The sequence below is a fragment of the Ochlerotatus camptorhynchus genome, unplaced genomic scaffold (genome assembly GCF_037179485.1).
Source record: "Ochlerotatus camptorhynchus isolate MF236.1 unplaced genomic scaffold, CSIRO-AGI_Acam_v1.1 ptg000330l, whole genome shotgun sequence".
In the NCBI taxonomy this organism is placed as follows: Eukaryota; Metazoa; Arthropoda; class Insecta; order Diptera; family Culicidae; genus Ochlerotatus; species Ochlerotatus camptorhynchus.
Window position 1 is genome coordinate 14,196,126 of NW_027040818.1, and position 15,003 is coordinate 14,211,128.

The window sequence follows — 15,003 nt, forward strand, 5'->3', positions numbered from 1 at the left end:
TGAGCACTCATCCATCTAGTTTTCACTGGAAATCCTATGTAGGAGTGCTCATTGCAAGACAGCCTAGCCTATATTACGTGATAGAGGCTGTAATGTGAACGAGGTAGTAGCTGATTTGGGATTCAATCCAGGACTGTAGAGTTGTGATGCTGTCGGTGTCTGCGCTCGGTTCCACTGGGCCACGAATGACTTTGAGATTGAGCTCGTTCAATAAGCATGAAGTAACATCAACTCTTCCAACATGGAATGTAGTGTAACGTTATGCTCGTTTTGCTAGAGTGAAGAAATATAGCACTGACAAACTTATATTCCGTTTCGGTGGTGTCTTTTGTTCTAATCTGTCTTAATGCTCCTGTGTGCAATAAAACAATGACCAAATTATATGCGTTCATGGAACTGGTTCATGAAGTTCCAATACTAGTGCTGGGGAATCTGAATAAGCCATGTAGAAGGCTTACAATTATAATTTTAGCAAAATAAATATTGCAATAGATTTTTTTTTCAATTTCAATACATTCTCTTCTGGAAGCCCTTATCTTATGGGCCAATAACAAGTAAAAATTATAAGTATCATTGTTGGAAGCAGTATTTAGTTCGACTAACAATCATGTTCAATGAGTGTACGATAACATCGTTTAAAATTATTTCAATAATGTATGCAGAACAATCATACAGTGGCGTCGCGTAACCTCACTTTTTACCTGTTCAACCATTTTGAAAACGTTATTTAGGGTCATTTTTACATTCAAATCAGTTTCAAAAGGCATAGGGTCTTCTAGTTTCGTTGATTTGTATCCATTAAAACCAATATTGTTTTGTTTGTTTACGTTTTAAGAGTTGTTGAACAGGTAGATTGAGGTTAGGGCGACGCCACTGCAATCATATAATATGTATTTTATTGGGAGCGATAGTCATCCCAAAAACCATGCCAAAACAAATGTTTGCTGTTGGATTCCTTAAAAGACAAATCTATATGACTATCTAATGATTGGCATGGATCTATCAATAATCTACAAACTTCAAAAATTGTCGGAAGCTATTCCAATGCGATATACATGTTTTCCTATAGTGCAAACTTAAATGACTGTCCAATACTTTCTACATGTCTTTTTACACGCGAAACATTAACAAAATGTCAAAAATCGTTAAAAGCAACTCCAATAAAATATACATGACTTTCATATAAGATATATCTTTTAGTGAGATATTCATCACGAAAACAGGTTTGTTCTACTGGATTTGCTTATAGTGCAAACCTATATGAATTTCCATTAGTTTCTAGATGTCCGTTCCCACCCATGACATATCAACAGGGTTTCACTATAAAATATGATACCCCGTTCACATTACAGCGTTTATCACGTGATATACGCTGTCGTGCAATGAGCACTCATACATCTAGTTTTCACTGGAAATCCCGTGTATGAGTGCTCATTGCAAGACAGCCTATATTACGTGATATACGCTGTAATGTTAACGGGGTATCAGACAATATCTTAACCATCGCTAAACACGTCAGAAGCAAGGGAATGTCATGTACTAAGTATGTGAAATTTCGATATAAATCATCGCAGTCATACACGACGAATGAGAACAACCCAAATTTGAGTTTAGTTCACTAATAATCGCCAAAAGTGCAGGAACTCAGCGATGAGTAAAATTTGTCTCATGTTTTCCCAGGATTTTCCAGGGAAAAATTCCCGAATTTGAGAAAAGTAAAGATTGGATTCACTCAGTCTATTGGTACTACTCCGAGACTGAATAAAATTTTCGTCAATTTCCTAATTTTCAGGCAGATTTTTTAGGTATTCCACAGGAAACCATGAGACAAATTTACTCATCGCTGAGTTCCTGCACTTTTGGCAATTATAAGTGAACTAAACTCAAATTTGGGTCGTTCTCAATCGCCGTGTAGTTTTTAACTGATAATCCAATGGAATCTATCAATCATCACATAGAATGAATAAATCTTCTGAAATTTCTATGTTATAAGATGGATCCAATAAACCGTACATGTCGATTTGTTTCAGTGTAGTGGATTAGCAGCAAGTCTGATTGCAGAATTCTCTTGAATTGCACAAACGACCCTTGACATGCCGGACACAAGTTCCATACAGTATCCTTCTTGAGTAGATCATCCAATGGGTGACGGAGCTCATGCATGGACCGCACAAATCTGCCGTAGTAGTTGATCGCTCCAAGGAATCTAATCTAATACAAACGCAGCCAGTACGAGAAAGCATCCTGGAAAACGATTAGGTTAGATGAGGTCTAATAATTTTTCTTGTCTAATGCTGGGTTTAGACTAGGCAAGTCAAATGATCTACTCAGTTGAATTCAATTGACTTGAAAAGTTGAGCCTGGTTCAACTTTTGTCAATTCAAGTGAGTTGATCAAGTCAGTTGAATGGCATGGTTTACACGTTCAATTCGCGTTCAAGCTGTCTAAACCCAGCTTAATTCGAGGCTTAATTGATGTTTACAGCATATCTGATATATGATATAAACATGAATACGGCCAGGCCTACTGCGTTGCATTTGCCGCAAAGATGATTCTTGGAAATGAATGGGAACATTTCTTGAATCTACAGGGGTGGAAGGATGCGTGGACATACCGTACCAAACGCTCCGAGTTACTATGTGTAGTTGTGTAATATGTAAATATTTGTACAATATTAAAGAATCATAAAATAATGCAATGTAAGGATCTTACCAAATTTTCTCCTATGTTGGTAATGATTCTTTTGCGCTTAAAAGTTTCGTTGGATGCTTCCGCTCCTTGTTTATCATGGGGTTTGGGATGCAGTTCCGAGTGCAGTTCCTCGTCATTGCTCTTGGTTAGGTTTAGTCCGTCGCGTCCGGACCAGATCCTTAGCCATAATCTTGACCGCATCCATCTGATTTTCTTTGGCCAGCTTTTTGATGTCGTTGATGATCTTCTTTTCCTGCTGTTCCATTTACATCTTCTCCCGATCCAAATCCCGCATCGCTTTATTCAGAGCCCGCTGGTTCTTGCGCACCATCTCGTTCGGAGACATTTTCTTACCGAACAGCCACTCCATTTTGCTGGTTGTTTCCCGGATCAAATAGTGATAAAACTGGTTGAATAAAGCGGAACTTCGGTGGTCTCACAATCTAATCTTACACAAAATTGGATTCTAATTTGTTTTTCGAATCTGACTCTACTTGTAATCGGAATACCGGTCATAAATGCACTTGGAAAAAAACCTTCTTTCGCCCATAAAAAGAAAAACTTATCGATTTTCAAAACTGGCAAATCATCTTCAGATAAAGTTTGGAAAACCGCGACGAAAACTCAATATACGAGCAATTTGACAACAGCCCGTAGTAGTTGATCGCTCCAAGGAATGAGCGAAAAGTCTGGACATCGTGGGGTACTGGAATGTTGACAATCGGCTGAACATTTTCATGATCAGGACGAATTGCATCTATATCGACAATAAAACCACCAGGTGCTGTCTTGGCTCCCGGTGATAAACGATAGAACTGGAAAAGATCGTTGTGCGGGTTAATTGCCAGCATCTTCCTCGATTCCTCTTTCCTTTATTTAACGTCGGTCTCTGTTCCGCAATCTAGTGCCAATCACCGACGGACATCCATTGATGGCAATCGAATTTGCAGGAAGGCAGCTTCCACACCTGCGTAGGATATCCCACCCATTCAACACACATGAGCCGGGACCAACGGCTTTACTTCCCTTCTGACCAGAGATTTTTATGCCTCAGAAAAATCCCACCGACCTCGGCTGAGATTGAACCCAGACCCATTGGGGTGAAAAGCAGTCACGCTTACCACTAAACCACCGGCACCGGCTTCCTCGATTCCTCACAGACATCTACTTGAAGATAGGCATCTGACAAATCGATCTGTGTGAAAATCTGCTTATCGGCCAGTTTAGCGAAAATATCTGGAGACAAGGGCAACCGGATAGTAATTAGGCTCCAGCGCATAGTAGTTCAGTCCAGTGAAATAATCTGCACAAATCCTCACTCTGCCGTTGGGTTTGCGTACGAACACGATCGAAGCGGCCGACTCCGAATAAGAGACCAATGAGATGATCCTTTGACGAAAAATCTGTTTGACACCAGGCTTAAGCGTGAACGACACCTCTTTCTTCCAAGAGTCCTAGATGTTCCTGTACTTCTCCTAGAAATGGTTCATCAAATCGGCCAACTTCATGGAAACTGCAGACTGCATTGTACCATAGTCCAAAAAGCTCTGGAAAAAGGTCCAAACACTTTCCTTTCTAGACAAAACGAGGTGGAGCGTGATGATGGTACAGGATAATGACCAGAAGCGTCACCACTCGGGTAGTTATAATTTTCTAAAACAACTAACTAGGAATTTGGAAGTGATATTCGTCCACTACCAACGCAAACCAGCCAGAGTTTAAAATGGAACCTGGTTTCACTATATAGATGTACCGAAATCCTTACACTAGTGAGACACAAATATGCGCACTTTCAATTTTTTTGGAAAAACACCTGCCCTGAAAGTACACTTCCTTCCTACACACAACGGTTTACACATGATTCCACAAAACAACACCCATATGTTGTATTATAAATTTTAAAAATAAACCAGTACATGTTACCATTACAGATCAAAATGACTAGAAATAATGTTCTTTCCGCTGAAATTAAGTTCTCTAAAACTTTACCCACTATCAGGTAAATGCCCAGAACGCTGCAGGGAATGTTACCACGATAATACTTGCCCTCCACGCACAACTCCAGGGGCCTTCTCGTTCTCCGCACAAAAATTACTCCTTCTTTTCGTGTCTCGGTTCTTCTTCTTCTTCGTCGGCATCGAGAATGTCCGCACAGCAGATCGAGTACATAATCAGCGAAAGAAAACCCAACGGAAGACCGAACAGCACCGAGGTCAGTACCGGATTGCCCATCCACATGTCGTGCAGGGAATTCTTCGCCTCGAACCACGCACGGTAGATTCGTACCGGCAGGGAGTTGCCCCCAAAGGCCTGCAATGAAACGAAAATTTAGAACTTAAATTCCAAAAAGGCAGGCGACCGAACCTTACCGGAGCCGTCTGATTGTGAATGCTATCCAGGAACAGTTCGATCGCTTCCGGTGTCAGTTGCAGTGGGTCGTCCTCCGGTATGTGATGCTCGTTGGTGCTGGCATTCAGCACTATCAGATGGGGCGTGGCCAGCTTGTCCATGGCGATGGAATGCGCCAAATCCGGCGTTCCAACCCAACCGAACTGGAACCGGTTGTGGTACTTATGCTTGTTCTTGTGTACAAAAATCTCCATCATATCGCGGAACTCCTGCTCATGGGCTGCAATCTCACTTAGCTTATTCTCCTCGACTACCGCCAGCACGAGGTACTTCTTCGTCTGCAGAACATGGTGTATGTTGCTTCGGGTTATCTTCGGAAAAGTGGGGAACCGTTCTTCGTTGATCCACCGGAATAGAGATTCGTTCAGATGGACCGGCTCTACCAGATCAAAGCTATCGGAATAGGGGAAATAGTAGTGGCTACGTTCCTTGTAAACCAGAGCCGCCGGAACGGTATCGATGTCAAAGTGTTTCTTGGCTATTTCCACTGAGGTAGCGTAGAAATAACTGTGCGGTTGATATACTTCCGCTGCACTGTAGAAAACATCCCACAGAATCCCGTCCTGTTTGCCAACGTAGGTGAAGAAGATAGGATTGTTCGACTTCAGTATGTCGATGCTGTCCGGTCGGGTGACCTGCTGGACCGGCGGTCCGGACAATCGATTCACAAAGTGAATCAATTCGTCCTTGGTACGATCACCGTTGTAGGCGAAGTCGTAGGGACCTTTGACACTGAAAAACGAAGGTCATTGTTAAACGTTCACGACTTAGCAAGTACCTTTATGATGCACACTTACAACAAAATCGTTGGATAGGCATTGACTTTGAAGGCCTGTGCCACCGCAGTGAAGCGGGTGCAATCGACTCGCCCGACCCGGATGTTGGTGTTGAAGAGAGCCTGGGCGACATGAGCCCACACCGGTTCCAGTTTCTTGCAGTGGGCGCACCATGGAGCGTAGAACATTACGAACCACTGGCCGTCATTCCGAACGTCCAGGAAGCGATCACTCAGCTCCAACACTCGTGAACTGTCCACGGCGGTGGAGGCGGACAGCAGCGCTAGAATGTAAATTGATTTTCCGTATCGATATGTAATTCAATTACGTGATGTAAATCGCTCGCTTACCTAGCGCCAGCAAGATCAAACATTTTAATTGATTTAATAACATCCTGAGGGGGTTTCGTTGGTGATGCGATGGTTGCAATTACGGTTCTTCGGGTTTCACACTTGCATGGCCAAATTTATTGTTCAATTCTCAAAAGTCTATTCTTTTCCCAACTTTAAAAGGCCACAGCCTATTAACACGAAAATTGTCAGAACATATATATAACGAAGGTTCTATATGCAGGATGGTTTGAAGGGGAAATGTCAAAACGGTGAGAACCTTCTGTTAGGAGGGTGCTCTTCTCCAGCATATTAAGGAGAAGGGGATGTGCTTGAAGAAGCTCACGGCTGGCTGGTTGTGTACACGAGGTGATGTGCATAGCATAACGGTAGTTGTAAGTAGTTACGGAAATCCGTGACGTCACGGGTTGTTCGTGTTCCGTTCCTGACTCTACACGGCGAATGAGAACAACTCAAATTTGAGTTTAGTTCACTCATAATCGCCAAAAGTGCAGGAACTCAGCGATGAGTAAAATTTGTCTCATGGTTTCCTGTGGAAAACCTAAAAAATCTGCCGGAAAATGAGGAAATTGACGAAAATTTTATTCAGTCTCGGAGTATTACCAATAGACTGAGTGAATCCAATCTTTACTTATCTCAAATTCGGGAATTTTTCCCTGGAAAAGCCTGGGGAAACATGAGGCAAATTTACTCATCGCTGAGTTCCTGCACTTTTGGCGATTATGATTGAACTAAACTCAAATTTGAGTCGTTCTCATTCGCCGTGTAGAAAGTAGGTTGTTGATTGATCAGATTGGAATTAACAATAATCAATTTTTCTTCTTCCTTACTTTGACGCTCTTACACGACCCTGGCACATGCTCTAGTCTAGTCTAAGGACCAGCAACATGAACATTTTCCCCATAACATAGTGGAAAAAACAAGAAGTTGGTTTGCTGATACACACCAGGAAGAAGTACCATTTCCTTTTTATTTAAATGAAGAAAAAATGTTATTTCACTATTAAGGGAAGGTCCATTAATTATGTCACGCAAATTTAGTCCATTTTCAACCCCCCCTCCCCCCTTTGTCACATATTTTGTATGGAATTTAATTTTTTTTTGTATGACTCGTCACAGTTTCCAAAACCCCCCCTCCCCCCTAAAAGTGTGACATAATTAATGGACGACCCCTAAGTCATTAACCCTAAATCCTAACATCGGTTTGTTCTTTTCTTTCTTTAAATATCTTTGTTCTTGGTCAGTTCATATAGCGGCGGAGAATGAAGAGGAAATTAATATCTATATCCAATAGTTATGACAGCAAGCAATAATAATTATGAAATGATTAATAGTTGGCTTGATCCCGTTATAGCAGATAGGTTTTTACCGACTTTGGTAGTTGGAGCTGTTCGACACGCTTCTTGAGGTGCGTCCGGCCGAGCTTCTGGCGGATGACACACCGACAAAGGTCCATCAGCGATAGAGGTTCGCGATCGAGGCCACCGATGTACTTCATGGTGATTTCGCAGTGTGCCCAGACGGCGGATACGATCGGGTAGAGCTTTCGACCCTTCAGACCCTCGAATGCCATCCCCAGATACTGGCCGTCGGCGATGAAACTGAGAGTTCCCTCTTCCATGTCCAAAGCTACTAGGATTTTTTCCGGTACTAAGAAGGTTTCGTCTGGCTTAAGTATCGAAGGGTACGTGATGCCGGGGTAGATTTTCGAGTTGTGGTACAGCATATTGCGCCCCAGATCCCAACCCCAGCTCTGGTCGTTCGAGCCAACCAGACTTTGATAACCTTGGGAGTGGAGTGGTGCCTCGGAGGTGGCAACACCGATCACAGCATGTGTACCCCGCTGTTGTGTCGACCAGAGCAGTTCCCACACGTGCAGACCCTTGGTGAAGCCGACTTTGCCTCGTATGCAGTCTGTGCTCTGCGCCACCGAGTACCTATGGAACGTCATCTTGTCGTCCTCCTTAACGAATACATAGGGCGAGCTGTCATCCGAATTCCAGGAGTATTCCAACTGCGTTTCCCGGGTGACCGGAGGCATCTCCAGTAGACAATTGAGACGTGCTGATCGTTGATAGTGCGCTTCCAGTTCGTGATCTTCGAAATGAACGGCGATCTTCGGAATGAATGGCGATGGTTGGTCGCGGTTGTTGACTGTTTTGACACTCCCGCTGATCGTTTGGCCCATGTTCGTACCCCGGTGGGTACCGCTACTACTGTTGTTGCTACGGATCACAGCTTTGACCTTGACTCGAATGCGCTCAAATTGGGGGCGATCGATACGGTTTATCATCACTCGGGAATAACAGTGTGGCGTTCACTTGGCTTTATAGGGTAATTCAATTTAGATGCTTTTACTACCCACAATCGTATAACTGATCCATATGAATTGAAAATCACTCAAAGATTGGACTGATATTGCGATCGACTATGGGCAGTTTTGATGATATCCAACACTAATTCGCGAGCCTTTTGTTTTATCTTTGAATATATGCACGCATTGTGGGTTCATGAGGGTTCTCTTCTTGATTTTTACTGCAGTGAACAACATTCTATATCAGCGTAAGGTACATTGGGGGGTAAGTGGGATTGTTGAATTATGCTAGACAAATGTTATACATTTTATTCCCTAATAGAATTTCGTGTTGCATGTTATCTAACGCAGACAAATGGAAAGATATTGACGTTGACGGCACCGTCACAAAATTGTCTCTTCTAGAAAAGATTGACAGTTTCTTATGGGATTTTTCGGTGGAGCGAAAGGATAGTCGAAGTTCGCCATGTTTCACGGACAGTCTGACGTTTGCTTATGGATTTAATATGGATTTATAAAGAGACGACATGTCAAAATTGGAACAATCGATTGTCTGTCAAAGTCATAGGAAAAGTCATTCCAATCGAGCAGAAGACCTGTCAAATGGATAAGATGTCGCCTCTTTATAAATTCAGGCACTTTAGATTTTACTATTTGAGTAAAGAGCTACAAAGTCGCCGTCAACGCCAATTGAGCAGTTTCACACCAAATGACGAATCGATTAGGCTCGACCTTTTTAGATTTTTATTTGCACACAAATTACGTAACGCAAAAAATCCACATTTTGGAACTTTCTCCTATGTAAGAACAAGTAACACAGGCTTTTCCCCTAAAATTACGTAATGCTAATTCACTCGACCCTCGCATGTTATGTTATAGATCCAAGAGTCGCGTGGATTTATGTAACACCATTTTTTTTCACTTTGGTCAATCTGTTACGTCACATTTGCCCAATACCCCAACCTATGTAACAATATCAGTGCTAACATTTGAAAACGGCGCAAAAGCCATTTGTAAACAAATGGTTTGTGGGCCCTTTACTCGCTACCCGAAGAACGCCCACGCAAACCAACAGCATCGTCAGGAAGGGGAAAATTTCCCCTACCCGATGTTGCTGTTGTGTCGCTTGGGTATACTTCAAGTAGTGAGTAAAGGGCCCACAAACCATTTGTTTACAAATGGCTTTTGTGCCGTTTTCAAATGTTAGCACTGATATGTAAAACAAGCTCGACGTATTTATTTGTTTTATTATAAAAATACCGTGAACGTCGTACTTGCTACTACGTTACTGATCAGAACCAGTTAAATTGCGCAGAGAACCACATAGGTATATAGAGCTTGGGATAATATTTCCATCAAATGTACAAATTCACTGATTCATTATATTTATAGGATCAACACCGACGCCGGCCACGTCTCACGGTCTTTGGGGAGCGGAAGTTCGTTGGACAATCGTTGTTACTAGAAACCGAGCTTACCTCTGCATCTTTCAAAATTGCCACGGGAAGAATAGTTGTGTTAGTGAGGGTGTGTGTGTGTGTGTGTGTATTCCTTCTAACCCCCACTTGCCGGCAGTGTTATTATGGAAGAACTCTCTCTACAATGCCGCATACATGGTCATTGTAGACAGCTTTAGTCCGGGAGTTAGAAGGTGATAGCTATATGGCAGATCCAGCAACCCATTTCAGAATGTCTGGAGAGTCACGAACCATGTCAGTAGTGTGCTTTGGTCAGAAATGTTATTGTTGTTGCTATGGTCATTGATGTCGGTTTGTCGGTGCTTTACTGGCAATTTCCTTCCGTAGATCGTCCTTGGTCGGTTCTGACATGATTCCGCCTTTTCCAGGTTTTTTTTGTGTTGCGATGGAGATAAATCTGCACTAGTTTCCGTACCTTTTCGATGTACTCTTCCTCGCTGGTTGATCTCATGTCCACCATCTGTTACTGTATTGCCATGGTGATCTGGAACGAGGCTCACGTCCAAAGTCACTGGTTCACCGAGCACTCGGAATGAGTAATTGAATCCATGTAGCGTTTAGTATGAGATGGTGTTATATGAAAAGTACGAAAAGAGAATGAATACAAAATAAATACAAGCTATATTGCGACTACATGATTACTTGGGTACTTTAATGGCCGTCAGAAGGGTTCATCGGTTGTGAAGTGAAGTATTCCTAAAAGTGATGCGTTATATTTCTCAATGTTTTGATTGTATCCTTACATTACCTCAATGTTATATCACATATAAATAGACACAACACATTGAACATTTATCATTGTAAACACTACCGCCATCTGTTGTGTACACTCAACAGATGACTGTAACGTGTAAACGTAAAACGTAAGGGAATTGATTATGCACGCCAAAAGTGGCTGTAGTACCAACTAAGAAACATTTGACCGTTAAAAGCGATTTCGATGAACATCTTAAGCATGTTATGTCTGCTTGTCTGTGATCATACCTTCACTATCGCAACTCCGGGTAATCCACAAAAGTGCTTGCATTTTTTTCAGGTACTTTTGATCTAACTACAATCACTCTCTCATACTCGAAATGTGCCACGACCAAATTGGCACAACGACGCCCTATACGCTCTCTGACCAAAGCGCAGGGTATCATTTTCGGCGGTCACCAGTGAGCCCTCGAGTGAGCCCAAATACACAAACTCATCTATCAGCTCGATTTCGTCACCGTCAATCTGCACTCGGGGTTGGAGGCTAACATTGTCTTCCCTAGAACCACTTCCTCTCATGTATTTCGTCTTCAATGCGTTGATGGCAAGTCCAATCCGCCTAGCTTCAGCCTTCAGTCTGATGTACGTTTCCGCCATCGTCTAAAAATTCCGTGCCATGATGTCGATGTCATCGGCAAAGCCAAGAAGCTGGATGGACATCCTGAAGATCGTGCCATTCGTGTATATCCCAGCTCTTCTGATCACACCTTCTAACGCGATGTTGAATAGCAGACACGAAAGTCCATCACCTTTGAGAGATTCAAAGGGACTCGAAAGTGTCCCCGATACTCGAACCATGCACATCGCTCGATCCATCGTCGCCTTGACCAATCGCGTCAGTTTATCCGGAAATCTGTACTCGTACATAATCTGCCATAGCTGATCACAATCGATTGTGTCGTATGCGGATTTGAAATCGATGAACAAATGATGTGTGGGCACGTTGTATTCGCGGCATTTCTGCAGAACCTGCCGAATCGTGAAAATTTGGTCCGAGGTAGCGCGGACATCCATGAATCCCGCCTGGTATTGCCCCACGAACTCTCTTGCGAATGGTGACAGGTGGCGGCATAGAATTTGGGTGAGTACCATGTCGGTGGCGCTCAGCAGTGTGATCGCGCGGTAGATGCAGCGATCCAACTTGTCGTCATTTTTGTAGATTGGGCATACGACACCTTCCATCCACTCCTCCGATAATATAGTATCTCCTCTTCCCAAATCTTGGTAATTACCCAGTGCAGCGCTCTAACCAGAGCTTCACCTTAGTATTTTAATTGCTTACTTGGTAGTTGATCCACAGCAGTTGCTTTGTTGTCCATCAGACGACCGATCTCCTCAACTTCTTGAAGATCAGAGGCCGGTAGCCTGTAGTCCTCTGCGCGTGCTCCAAGGTCTGTTGCCGTGCCACCTCCGTTTTTTGCTGCATTATCGTTGAGGTGCACGTCATAGTACCAACCGGTGGAAACTGACGATTTAAATTGGGTCCCTACTTGATTCGCTATGAAAGTTGTTTTGATTCGCTACACGGTAAGAAAAAATACTCAAAATTAAGTTAAAAAAAAACTCAACGTTGGGTTCTATCATTTGAGGTCCGCCGTTGAGTGAATCAGAAAAGCGGCGTTGGTTAAAATTTACTCAACTATTGAGTAATCATAAATGAACTCAATTATAAGTTTATTTTCATTGAGGTTGCTCTTATGCGCCTTTAACCATTTCATTTTCACAAGCGTTGATAGACGAGTGGTCAACACACACGGGCCCCGTAATCTCAACGTCCATGGTTCGGTTCCAGTCTGCTCCGTTTTATTATTTTTTTGTCAACTTGGTGATTACTCAAAATTGAGTTTTCTTCTTTAACTTAATTTTACCTAGCCCCACGGAAGCCACGTGATGAGTGAAAGGAACTCAATTTTGGGTACTTTTTTCTAACCGTGTATGAAAGTTTGACAGATAAAATGAGGGGTTCGTGGATTTTCCTATGCTTCGAGGGGTGCATCTATTAGCTTGGGACCGAAGTGAGTACCAGAGCTGAGCCAAAAAGTTGAGCACGTTTCTTCGGGACCTTCTAGTCTTAGAGTTACCTCTATGATAGTACTGCTTCCACCTCTCAATCACCTCACACTCGTTCGTGACAAGGTTACCGTCCAAGTCCTTGCACATATCGGCTTGCGGGACGTAGCCTTTGCGGGAACTATTTAGCTTCTCTTAGAACTTCCGTCTATCGTTTGCGCGGTACAGATTTTCCCGAGGATTTTCCATCGTCTCGCGATCTTGGTCTTCCTGCTGACGCTTCTTCCTTCGGAAAACCGAGTTTTGTCTGGATCGCCCCACATTCAATCTCGTGCGGTGTTGCAGCATCCTCGCCCGTACTGCATTCTTCTCCTCTACTAACAGTTTGCATTCGCCGTCATTTCTTCGGTCCGGGATAGCAGTACCTAGTAGATCAAACGTTGAATAATAGCTTCCAGAGTTGTACAAGAATGTAGTTGTATTACCATTTGGTTAAAAGCTTCAAAAACTGCTTGGAGCACTCTTAAATGATTGTTTACGTTCGGTTAAACTGTTTGACAGGAGCCATATAGGATGTGGAATAAACGCATCAAAACAAACCTTAAACTGTTTGACAGGAGCCATATAGGATGTGGAATAAACGCATCAAAACAAACCATTGGGATCTCTTATACAACACCTGAGTTGATCAAACGTTGAATAATTGCTTCCAGAGTTGTACAAGAATGTAGTTGTATTGCCATTTGGTTAAAAGCTTCAAAAACTGCTTGGAGCACTCTTAAATGATTGTTTACGTTCGACCAACCACAATTTTGATGCTAAAAATAGCACAAGTGATAGGCATGTTTATATAACCATAAGGCAATGATTATTCGACTGCAAGAGAAGTTACTCAAGATGAGCTTGATATACTTCTCTCATATGATCAAAATATGTATTCAAGAATAGAGCAGATGGAAACAGAAGTGGCTGGCAATCCGGGATCATGAGTTCGAATCTTGCTTCGAGAAACCTTTGGTGGAGTAGAGGTAAATTATATATAGGTGTTATTAATAAATGCAAACATTAATTTAAGACATATATCATATAATCAACGATAACATTTCTAGATAAATTCTCTCAATTAATGATTAGAGAGATTAATTGAAAGAATATCAATCAAAGATTAAACAGATGCTTGTTACTACTTCCTCCATGATCACAGAATGTGAATTATGGCATAATTACATATTTTTTTAATGTGCACAAATAAATTAAAATAATAAAAACTGTACAAGCAATTATTTTGGCGTACCACGACAATTGTTAAACTAATTTTAATCTGTGAATATTGTGAGTACTTACACAACGGTTATTAAGGAGTCATTAAAAAGTGCTATAAACGCTTTTCACCGCTTGCTGTATAGTAATTATTTAGGAGTCATAAAAGAGTGTAACAAACGCCTCTCAGGTTCAATCTCTAATACATTTCGAAGCAGCTGTTAGGAGGTGTCTACAAACGTTGTATTAGAGCTTTCACCAAAACAATAAAGCTTGACTTTAAATATGTATCTATAAACGTTGTATAAAAGTTGCTTCTATCCGGTTGTTAAGGAGTCATTGAAAAGTGCTATAAACGCTTTTCACCGCTTGCTGTACAATGATTATTTAGGAGTCATAAAAGAGTGCAACAGACGCCTCTCAGGTTTACTCTCTACTAAATTTCAAAGCAGCTGTCAAGAAGTGTCTACAAACGTTGTATAAGAGCTTTCACCAAAATAATAAAGCTTGAGTTTAATATGTATCTATAAACGTTGTATAAAAGTTGCTTCTACTCCTATACCGCGTATACATATAATGCTGTAGTTGAACAGGTTCTCCAAACCAGTGTAAACAAGAGTTTTACAGAAGTTGTAATAAACAAATTGTACAGTTATTATTCAGCATGCAGTTGAATAAAATCACAATGGAAGCGTTTCTTCAACAAGAAATTGATTTTGGATAAACGTTTTACTGAATACGTTAGACAACACCTTTGTGTTGCAGTTGTATAGGTTCTCCAAACCAGTGTAAACAAGGGTTTTATAAAAGTTGTGGTTAACACATTGTGCAATTATTATTCAACTTGCAGCTGAACAAAATCAAAACGAAAGCGTTTCTTCAACTGGAAATTGTTACTTGGGCATACACCGAAAGGCTGCAAAGTTCACGTATCGTTGGCCGTTGTCGTTCGATACGGCA

General features: G+C 41.9%; 3 protein-coding genes across 3 annotated transcripts; all 3 read right to left on the minus strand.

Moving 5' to 3' along the window:
- Window positions 1-4,422: 4,422 nt before the first annotated feature.
- Window positions 4,423-6,421, minus strand: Tmx3 (Thioredoxin-related transmembrane protein 3). Its single transcript, XM_065230745.1, has 4 exons — window positions 6,227-6,421; window positions 5,898-6,159; window positions 5,061-5,832; window positions 4,423-5,001 (listed from the first exon to the last, which is right to left on the minus strand). The coding sequence occupies exons 1-4, from the start codon at window positions 6,267-6,269 to the stop codon at window positions 4,783-4,785; spliced, it is 1,296 nt and encodes a 431-aa protein (XP_065086817.1). The 5' UTR covers window positions 6,270-6,421; the 3' UTR covers window positions 4,423-4,782.
- A 749-nt stretch (window positions 6,422-7,170) lies between these two features.
- On the minus strand, window positions 7,171-8,685 carry LOC135708643 (protein gustavus-like). The gene is made up of 2 exons (XM_065230747.1): window positions 7,393-8,685; window positions 7,171-7,225 (listed from the first exon to the last, which is right to left on the minus strand). The coding sequence occupies exon 1, from the start codon at window positions 8,516-8,518 to the stop codon at window positions 7,574-7,576; it is 945 nt and encodes a 314-aa protein (XP_065086819.1). The 5' UTR covers window positions 8,519-8,685; the 3' UTR covers window positions 7,171-7,225; window positions 7,393-7,573.
- A 2,397-nt stretch (window positions 8,686-11,082) lies between these two features.
- Window positions 11,083-11,955, minus strand: LOC135708673 (uncharacterized). Its single transcript, XM_065230774.1, has 2 exons — window positions 11,569-11,955; window positions 11,083-11,238 (listed from the first exon to the last, which is right to left on the minus strand). Exons 1-2 carry the CDS (start codon window positions 11,953-11,955, stop codon window positions 11,083-11,085), a joined length of 543 nt encoding a protein of 180 aa, XP_065086846.1.
- Between the last annotated feature and the right edge of the window lie 3,048 nt (window positions 11,956-15,003).

What these genes read in the sequence shown, in the direction of transcription:
- Tmx3 (XM_065230745.1), bottom strand. Translation starts at nt 6,269, where the DNA reads ATGTTATTAAATCAATTAAAATGTTTGATCTTGCTGGCGCTAG. An exon ending in TTTGATCTTGCTGGCGCTAG is followed by an intron (nt 6,160 to 6,226) that starts GTAAGCGAGCGA and finishes TTTACATTCTAG; the next exon opens with CGCTGCTGTCCGCCTCCACC. An exon ending in TTCACAATCAGACGGCTCCG is followed by an intron (nt 5,002 to 5,060) that starts GTAAGGTTCGGT and finishes GTTTCATTGCAG; the next exon opens with GCCTTTGGGGGCAACTCCCT.
- LOC135708643 (XM_065230747.1), bottom strand. Translation starts at nt 8,518, where the DNA reads ATGATAAACCGTATCGATCGCCCCCAATTTGAGCGCATTCGAGTCAAG.
- LOC135708673 (XM_065230774.1), bottom strand. Translation starts at nt 11,955, where the DNA reads ATGGAAGGTGTCGTATGCCCAATCTACAAAAATGACGACAAGTTGGAT. An exon ending in TGGATCGAGCGATGTGCATG is followed by an intron (nt 11,239 to 11,568) that starts GTTCGAGTATCG and finishes CCCCGAGTGCAG; the next exon opens with ATTGACGGTGACGAAATCGA.